Here is a 10,676-nt window from a genome sequence, read left to right as displayed (position 1 = left end):
TGTTCAATTAAATTATGATAAACGAAAAACAATTTTGTTTTATCCTTATATTTCATAACTATCAATAACAATAAACATAATCCATTCTGGCTCCAACAGTCCAGCTTCTATTTATTTTCTTTACTTTTATGTCGGTACTATTGTCTGTCTGTTGTATTGTCTGTGTCTGTACTATTGTCTGTGTCTGTACTATTGTCTGTGTCTGTTCTATTGTCTGTGTCTGTACTATTGTCTGTGTCTGTTCTATTGTCTGTTTTGTCACTTTTGTCTGTCTCTGTACTATTGTCTGTGATGGTACCATTGTCTGTGCTGGTACTATTGTCTATGTCAGTACTATTGTCTGGGCTGCCCATTGTCTGCTCTCTCATGGAGCTACAAACTCTTGTAATGTTATTTATCTGGTGATTTTCTTTAATAAAACATAAATATCTGTATTCCCTGGAAACCACGTCTCTGCCTCCTCAGTAAATTAATCTGTCTGTCCTTATTGGACTAGTTTGATCGTATCCATCTATTTCCCAGGGTGAAACTCCCAGGAGACATTGTTTGCCAGAGTTTGCACAGTATACAATTGGTTTGGCCAATGACCAAAACAATCTGGTACACCTACTACTACCATGTGGTAGTCTTGTCCCAATATCTAGTGCAGTGTGTGGCAGACGGATATTTCAGTTGAAAAACTTTGCATCACAGAAGTGAAGGCATGTGTGGGTAGATTGTTCTACACCCTCAGTATTTGGTTATTTTTTTTGGAACATTTATGAACTTGTAGGTGTGACAGACAGTTAGATTATGTTTTTCAAAACTGTTTGGGAGGAGCCCATGGGTAAGACTGACAGACGCCACTAACCCCACTTCCACTTTCTAGGAGATTTAAACCCTTCTTACCTGTCCACCACATAACACGTTCCTGCGAAGCAAAGTACATGAATCCATATGTGAACTCTCCTCTCTCTCCAGCTTTCTGTTGGCCTCCCTGGTGTTGGGTGCTCTCATGACTCTAGGGAGCCTCCACCCCTGGATGGAGCATACAGGCCCCACTAGTATGCTTGAGCATAGAGGGTGTGAAATTATATTTATTTCAGAAATAAAAACTTCAGTTATAGACCAATTTGATGATACAATAAAACCTTTACACCATAACTCATGTCAAATAGAAATTAGACACAATCCTTTGTCTCATTTCAGCATCTTGATTTTTCCTTTTTTTATTTGCCATGACACTGACAAGTGACACTTGACATTGAATTACACATCCTCCACTTCAAATACATTTTCGATACAGAGATCCAAACAATACACATTACCAACAGTGTTGAAATCTCTACATTACCAACAGTGTTGAAATCTCTTGCTCCATGCTCCAAGTTATGCCACCATTTGACCTAATGACAGTTTACTCTTGCTATTAAAGAATACCATAGATACTCTTCTAAGGCTTTAATTAAAATATGTAAACAAGCAAATAACAAAAAGGTCTACAAACACACAGCATTTGTCTTTGAAACACATATCCCCACAGAGTGTTCAGCAAAACAGTATCATCTTCTAAATATTTTTTTGAGTCATTCAATCCAAGATTAAATCTTTTGACCAATTACTGGACAAGGTCAACAGACTTGTTAACATTTTTGTCACCTTTTTTGTCATGTTTCTGCAATTCATAGCTCCAGGAGCAGGTTTGCTGGGAAAAAACCTAGTTTGCGTCCAGTGCTAACTTTCAAATAGCCATTAACTTCCTCCCCCTTTTTCACCACAATCTGTAAAATAAAGTTACGATATTCACATTACAAATTATTAAAGGTACAAACATTTACTTTATAAAATGCACAACATTTAACAAGGGTTCATCATTGTCAACTAAGATCAACTACGTTTTTTCGAAAAATATTCTTTTTCCAGGCTGAATTGATAATACCCGAAGCTTCAGTTATGTGCCTTGTGAGTTTTTTGGGGGGGGAAATAAATGTTATGAAGCTTCCAAAATAACTTTATGATGTTTTTAAATATTTTAGACGTATATCTCCCGATATGCAAATTAAGTAGTACTTTTATTCTCAAAAGAAGAAGAAGAAATAACACATTGATTCAAATTGCATGTTCCTGTTAAATCTTCCAACTGTCCACTCCCTTATGTTGCTGCACATTGCATTAGGAAACTGACAAAGTAAACTTTAAAAACAGTGGCCCGCACAACAAATACTTGTTTTTATTTGCTAGATGGATTTTAATAAATGTTGTTTATTTTTGCTCTCACATGAGCCTTTTGTGTTGTCTCCTGTCTGTCAGTGCTCTCACATGAGCCTTGTGTGCTGTGTCCTCCTGGCTAACAGTGTTGTAAACCGTGTTGTTTTTTGTTTCCCCTGCCATGTGCCCATGACTCTGCCCCTCACCTTATTTCATCTACTTCCTGCCATGTATTCATTTCCTGCAATTTTCCTTGTTCACCTGTTTTTCATTTTGTGTACTTAAACCCTGCCTTGTCAAGTTTAGTTTGTCAGATTGCCTCAGTTCTTGTCATACTTGGTGTCAATCTGACCTTTGTAGGACACCTTGAGGTTTCTTAACTTTTGCCTAGTGCTGATTCCATCATCAGATGATAGACTGACCAACCAGGTGCTGATTCCATTATCAGAAGATAGACTGACCAACCCAAGATGCTGATTCCATTTTCAGAAGATAAACTGACCAACCCAAGATGCTGATTCCATTTTCAGAAGATAGACTGACCAACCCAAGATGCTGATTCCATTTTCAGAAGATAGACTGACCAACCCAAGGTGCTGATTTCATTATCAGAAGATAGAATGACCAACCCAAGATGCTGGTTCCATTTTCAGGAGACGTCCCTTAGAATACTCTGCAATCTGATAATGATTTCTCATGTTGACACCTTGTATTGCCAATATGTTTTATTAAATCAGTGATAACCACTGAGATGAATCACTATTTCTATGTTAGCAAAAAATCCTGACTGGTCTAAACAAGCGTGTGATGTGAATGCTAGTTGTGCAGAAATGGTGCAATCAATCAGAGCCCCTGCAGGTAAATAAACCTGTTAACAATACACGTGGTACCATCAGAGACACTGAAGCAATACACATGGTACCATCAAAGACACTGAGGCAATACACATGGTACCATCAAAGACACTGAGGCAATACACATGGTACCATCAAAGACACTGAAGCAATTGATATCTGTGTTGTTTGGCTAAATCATAATAACAATAGCAATTTTCAACATACCTGGTCCTTTTTAAGCGTGATCTGGCCCATTTCTCTGTTCCCTACAAATGAGCGTATTACTCTGTACACCCTTTCTCCTGCACGGACTCTTATAATGTATGTCATTGGCAGGTAGCCAGTCTTCTCCCCAATCTTTCCCTGAACAAAAACATACATAAATACACACATAACAAGATACATGTTCAATCAATTAACAAGCAAATTAGGTAAATAGGTGCAATATTATACAACCCAGCAGCTAGAGGTGCAATATTATAAAACCCAGCAGCTAGAGGTGCAATATTATACAACCCCCAGCTAGAGGTGCAATTTCTTACTTATGCTTAATATCTCTCCCAGTTACCACCAGTTAGGTAGGGCCAAACCATTACAGAGAGAGGGGTGAATGATAATACCCCACATTATTATAATATCATTAAAAATGTATTATAACATAACCATTAAGGTCACAGTGTCAGGAATTAGCAGGAAGGGACCCAATCTCAGACCAGATGCAGGAACATTTCAAGGTTTATTTACAAAAGGTTGGCGCAAAAGTCCAAACGGCAAACACATAAAAGATCCGGGAAAAAACTAGAATTTCCAAAGACATAGAAGACACAGAATATCCGAACTTAGGGGCCCAAACACGGGCAGAGCAAAAACACAAAAAGGGTGGTAGCAAGACAGAGCAGGACTACAGGAAAGACACAGCTACATGGAACAGAACTCTCACCATGCTAAAATGACGAACCAACAAGAAACACAAGACAGACTGAACTTAAATACCAAAGGGGGAACTGGACAACAAGACACAGGTGAACTAAACAAGGGGAATTAACATGACACAGGAGAAACCAATCAGGGACACAAACAGGGTGATTAACGAGGCAGGTGTGGTAGGTGAAGGCAGGTGGGGGCCGAGTTCAGAATGACAACAAAGGAGCACATGGAAATAATGAACAAACACAGGGAAACACATGGCATAACAAACACACCCAAGAAGCACATGACGTGAAAGGTGCGTGATTGGCCCGGGTTGGTTTTTAGCGGCTTGATCGCAGAACTACAGAATAATAAAATGTGCTATTGTATTGTATTGTATGTTGTATTATTCTGCATGCACATGACAAGTGAAAGACTGATGTCTCCTTTTTCTTCTCTGATTCAGTGTAGTTTATAGTCCAGACGTCAAGAGCTGCAAACAGTAGCCCAAACCACATTCGGGCTTGACGCCCATGGAGGACACGGGTTCGAATCCTGCCTAATGTCTTTTCTCCTGTCCAATCCTCATGTCCTGTCCCACTCTACACTGATCTGTCAATTAAAGGCAAAAAACAAATGCCCAAAAACACATTTTTAAAAATAAAGAAATGCCTGCTAGGACGGCCCAGACCAGGACACCAGCATGTACAATCTTGAGGTGTTAAGACCCCTCATCCTTGGTAAAATAAGCACCCCCAAAGCATATTACTGCAAACACAACTGTGGATAATGTCAGAAAGAAAGGGATGATGGCTACCAAGGTGTCCAGAGTGTAACTTCTTCCGCCAGTTTACATTTTCTCCAATTTTCTGGGGATTATGCTAGAAGGACTAGCATTGAGATTGGTCTATATACTGTACATATTCACACTAAGGTCATTCAATTCAGGATATTTTGGACAACAAATAAATGAATACATAAATATCATTTTTGTAGATAAATGTTTAATCTGCTTCTGTTACTAAGCTTTTATAACTTCCAAAATCTGATCACATTTTTGGTAAAATGTATTTTGATTTTTAGAAAATAAGTAAGATAGACCAAAGATTTGCGTACTAAAAGGTATCCATTCAAAATGTCAGGATACACTTCTTTTTCAGGAAGCAAACAAATAAATGTACTTATTCTTATTAACCCTACGATACTGACTTGTGCTGTTGTACAACAATGTGATAAGCACATCTGATTCATACATAATGTATTGCCAAATATGGAGATGGAGGTATGGGGATATCCATTTTGTTACACACTGATATTCCCTATACATACAGTATCTGTGCCACTGGTGCGCAAAAATATCGAAAATTGGGTCACGTACGGTCAAGATGTTGAATGTGAAATAATTCATATTTAAAATATGCAAAACACAACATATGAAATATAACATATAAAATGCAAGGGATCATTCTGTAAACTCACCCTCCACCATTCTTCATTTGAGTCATCTATGACAGTGATTCGATCCCCAGGACTGCAGGAAAGGACATACATAAACACACGCACGCACACGCACACGCACGCGCGCACACACACACACACACACACACAGTTTAATGTCATACCAGTCAATCCCAGTGAAATAATGTGCTGTAATCACATGATTGTAAACACATGTTCTGACCAGGGCCATGGGGGCTCTAGAGTACAAGGTTCTAAATATGTAGATAATCTTAATTGAAAGTTTCAATCACTCAGCAGCTAACACATCAATGTATGGAAAATGTAGTGGAGCAGTATTAAGCAAAAAGTATGTATAAAAAAAACAATCAGGTAAAGTGCAGACACTCAGAAATAATACTTAAGTGCAGTATGAAAGTATTTTTACTCAAGTACCAATACACCCCTGTGGATAGGTATGGTTTGTGTTCTGCAGGGTGGGGGTAGGTGGGCACCAGAGAGGCAATGTTGCCCAGGGGCACCATGATGTCTTAATACGGGCATGAGCACAGCTATGAACACTTTTGCGGTTTGACACATTCCCACGTGTTAATTATTCCGGGAGGGATCTTTCTTAGGGTTGGTCTTACAAAGTTTGTAAGAAGACATTTAAGAACATTTTCCAGAATGAGGTCCATTGTGGTCTTGTGGTGAATTATTGTCAATATGCCTTTAAAGCTCTAAGTTTTTGTCCTAGAGACATAAAAATAACACCCCCAGAAACCTTGGACCTTCTACTTTTAAAACATATGGGTCAAAAACAAATGTGCCCTTTGTAGGGTGAATAGAATCTTGCACATTTCAGTCTCTGAGTGAGGTTGCAGCTCCTAATGACCCGCCAATTAGCAAATGACAGCTATTCATATGATAAGGGCATGGTAAATTGGAAATTGCTATTGGGTCATCACGTAGCAAGAACATGTGGGGGCAGAGAGCCACAGTGACATTCCAGGGCCATTACCTTTTGGCCATTGTCTTTGACAGATGAGCCATTACCTAATGGCCATTGTCTTTGAGAGATGGGCCCATAAGCAGTCACAGGTGTGTTTTACACCTTTCTCATTCATATTCATTGCGTAGGGAATCTGGTTTTGGAGAGGTTACTCTGAAGTATCTAATATATAGTAGTGAAACCATACACACTTTCTGAATGCTAAAATCGCCTCCTTTAAATTTAAATTTCTTCAATGACAATCTCTTTTTGCAATCATCAGATATGGAATCTTAAAATGTGTAATTGAATCTTGTTTTCCCCAAGAACTAACCATTCTATCTGTTGCTGACTGAATCAATCTCCATAAAAAACTGTTCACTTGCATTGACACTTATTTCTGATTTTTAACAGGTCAAGCAGCGGCCTCAAGCAATCTAGTGAGGTGATAGTGTATATCTATGGAATTCCCAATCTGCGCATATTTACTGTGTGCCTGTCATAGTTACTGTAGCACAATGTTCAAGACTAAATAATATAATGATGTCCATTAAACCACACTTGGTACACCCTAGCGACCTATCAGGGATGGAATATGGCGTAATTGTGAACAATTGTGCACATTTTGCCAAGTTTTTGTCATTTGGCTATTAGGTATGGGCCTAAGGATTTAAAAAATCAAGTAAGTTGGAGGTTGACCTTTTGGCAACCTGCTCACCCAAAATACAACATGGCCACTACTGTCTCTTCCTTCAACTAGATTATTGTATAATATACACATGTCCATGTTTTTGGTCCAAGGGATCAAAAGTTTTAAGACACACTTGGTTACATAAAAACATGTTTGTTGGCTGTGTCACACTGTGATAAAGGTGTTTAAGTGTCAAAATGATAGCCCGACAGTACAGTAGGTAGGTCTGTTACCCCCACCGTGCTACTTTCGCGGTGCGTCCTTTTAACGTCCTTGAATAACGTCCCCAGGACCTATAGAAACACGTTTCCCAGATGTCACCGCAATGTCCTAGGGACGTCCTGCAGAACGTCCCCAGGACCTATAGAAAACGATTCCCAATTGTCACCGCAACGTCCTCGGGACGTTCTTGGAACGTCGTGCAAAACGTCCTAGGGTTGTCGAGGGAACCCTACACATTTACGTTTTTGGAACGTTCGGAGAGACCATTAGAGGACGTCGAGGGGACGTAATTTTGCTTACAGGGTAGTTCTTTGTCCTGCAGTTTCATGCTGTCTGTGACTGGAAACTTCCTGATTTGTGTCCCAGACTACATCTACTCTTGTTGTGTTGTTTGAAATCAGACTCTCTAAGAAGAAGGCAGATGATGCATCTGTGTGTACTCTTCAAACACAGTGGCAAGCCGTGGTTTGACGAGGTGAATGATGGCAGGCAGACGTATCCAACACAACTACAGACACTTCTTTGGCAGCTGTAGCGCACACAGGATAAGGCGTACTTGGCAAAACAGGCAAGAAGGAGCAAAAGCAGAACAACTTGCAAATCAAACTGAACAGCCTTGAGGCTGTGTTTCACTAGGAGGAACTCCAGAGACTGTTGCATGATGGCATCTTGCACTAACTTCTAGGGGCATTTTAGAAAGCCAGAGGAATGTTAATGCAAAAATAATTAAAAACACAGATTTACTACATTGCACTGTTGACAAAAGGGAAAAATAAGTTATCAACATTTCTGCATGGTTATTGATGATGCTCTCTCATTGAAGATAGGGGAAACTCCAACTGTCACCCTTGGTGTGAGGATGTTTTCACCACACTGGTTGCAAATACTTTTCGTTTGGTGTTTGTAGGCACGACTATTCAATCATATGCCCATCATTTTGATACAGATCTGGCAAGACCAGTGGCGTAGCGTGGGGTGTGCGGGGTGTGCGGATCGCACAGGGCGGCCAATTGAATGGGGGTGGCCAATACTATAATTTGATGACTTTCTTTAGATTTTTTAGTTTGTCATTTTTTATTAATTGTTGTTTTCCCAAATGGCCGAATTCAGAATATAGTGTTGTTTGTTTTGTAGTGGCACGGTCTCCCTAGCGTCCACTTTGCAATGTATTAGTTCGATAGTTTAAAAAAAAATCTCCCGCGACCTGCGCTTGTGGTGGAACGTCTTTGTGTTTAGTGACAAATTTTACTTTAGGACTGCATTCTGCAACATTGTCAGGCAGGGTATCCTACGCTTATGAAGGACATTATATACATAGATGTTTCTTCTGGTTGTTTTCGTATTTCATATCATCATAACATCAGCTAGATAACTAACTATCATTTTATGTAAATGGACTCTTCTATTTAAATCGTTTAATGTTAGATCCTTAGTTATCCTTAGCTAGCATAACTAGGTGACCACAGCAACTAGCTCAAAGTGGATACGTTTGTCCTCACCGCCTTCTTTACCATGCATTTAACAGATGAATAGCCCTAATTTTTATTATTTTTCAAACTCTATATATCTGTAAAGAAGATTGGAGGTTTATGGGGATGTAGTTTTTATGACGCTAGGACAGAAATCGCGGAGCTTCAAAGGCATATTGACAACAATAACAAAACTTCGCACCAGTAGGAAATCCTCCTTGAAGAGAGTGGCGATTTTGGCTACCGCACAGGGCGGCCAAACCCCCCGCTACGCCGCTGGGCAAGACATTTCTTTAAATCCATTCTTTACATCGATCATGTGACATGGAAATGCCCAGACTGTGGAAAATGCCAATGTCTCCTTCATGTCGCTAGCTGGCATGAAGCTTCAGTGGAACTTAAAGAGGCAAGGGAGTCTCTCTCTCCTTCCATTTATAGAAACTGAGGGCCTGACTGGCCTGCTTGACAGCATTACTGCAGCTGAGAGATAGTACATGCCACTCTATTTCTGGCATTGATAATGGCAGGATCCTCTTTCGCTCTTTCGGCTATAGAGCTTGAGCCTTCCAGCAGGAGACATAGAAGGGTGAGAAAGGGATTGACTGAACTGAACTGTTCACTTAGACCAGTGGTTTCCAAACAAATTTTTTTAGGGCTGGCCAAGTTAACGCGTTAATCTTGCGTTAATTCATCAAATATTTAACGCCAACAATTATTTTAACCCGCGTTAACGCAGGTTTTATTATTTTGCTCAAAGGCTTTTATTTTGAAAAAGTCTGCCACAAAACCGCAAACGGATAAACCAGAGGTATCCAGATGTCTCGTCGCGTTGCCGGCCAACGGAGTTGAATGTCCGCACTTGGCGGCCATCTTGCCACAGTCAGCTCGCTCACGTAACATTGTGTTGGTAGTGGTACATGTACTTTTTAAATATCGATAACTTGCTACATTTTCAACCGATTTTTAAGCGGTTTGGTTTGTTATAAACGTCAGAAATGTAGTTATGACACTGCTAACTTATGAACAATTATAATTATAACCATGGGTTTTCATATGAAAATAACATTAAACAGAACAGATAAGTGCAATGAATACACACATGCACAAGGTATTTATGCAATTTATGTTAAATCATTATACTAAGCATACAGAATGGCAACATGAGATATATGTATACTTTTAAAATAGGAATATTACTAATATAATAAAATAATTTGAATTATTACATGTTTAGTTTATATTATGTAGTAGTAACTGCTACTAGATACAAATGCTGATGTTAAGTGTTTGCACAACAAATGCAATGGCACTTTAGTTCATATGGCAGTAAATTTAAAACAACAGTGTCAAGTTCTAGGAATTGGTTTTTCATTCTAACAGGGACATTTGGTACTGAATATAGACTGGTTATGCTGCTCCCTGATGAAAGTAAAATGTTTCTGCTGTTACCTCAGAAATTGCCTGTTTTAATGATATGATTGTGGCTCCAGATTTAGTGGCCAGTTTTATTTCTTTTTCATAACGAACAGGATAACATTAATGTGCACTGTACACTACTTTTGAATTAATTGTTGGATTTTGCGTATACAAATGCGATTAATCTTGATTAATCAGGGAAGTCATGCGATTAATAGCGATTAAAAAATGTAATCGTTGCCCAGCCCTAATTTTTTTATGACAGGTCCCTTGTTGACAATGAGAAAAAAGTGCCCTCAAAATTGACACTAGGGGAGTGCTTACATTGGGCCTTATTCTCGAATGCAGAAGAAGAATTCCACTCCACTTCCAGTGTTTTAGGGACAAATTTGGCATTCATGAAAGTCTTTTCATTTGGGATTAGTTTTGAACTTCAGAAGAATTTCAAAACGCAAAAATAGCAGTCGTAAATCGCAAATCCTCAAAAAAACACAAGATGCCCCACGGGGCCGCTCTGT

General features: G+C 39.2%; 1 protein-coding gene across 1 annotated transcript in view; it reads right to left on the bottom strand.

Annotated features, from left to right (window-relative positions):
• Positions 1-1,182: 1,182 nt before the first annotated feature.
• LOC308377531 (SH3 and cysteine-rich domain-containing protein 3-like) overlaps positions 1,183-10,676 on the bottom strand; it is a 62,679-nt gene continuing 53,185 nt past the window's right edge. Inside the window, exons 11-13 of the mRNA XM_080854223.1 lie at positions 5,412-5,463; positions 3,249-3,386; positions 1,183-1,760 (exon numbers count right to left, since the gene is read on the bottom strand). Coding sequence (XP_080710349.1) covers positions 1,662-1,760; positions 3,249-3,386; positions 5,412-5,463 — 289 coding nt within the window. The 3' untranslated portion in view covers positions 1,183-1,661. The remainder of the gene's footprint in view (positions 1,761-3,248; positions 3,387-5,411; positions 5,464-10,676) is intronic.

Source organism: Sprattus sprattus, assembly GCF_963457725.1.
Source record: "Sprattus sprattus genome assembly, chromosome: 16".
NCBI lineage: Eukaryota > Metazoa > Chordata > Actinopteri > Clupeiformes > Clupeidae > Sprattus > Sprattus sprattus.
Note: the sequence above shows the minus strand (reverse complement) of the source record. Positions and strands in the feature narration are given on the sequence as shown.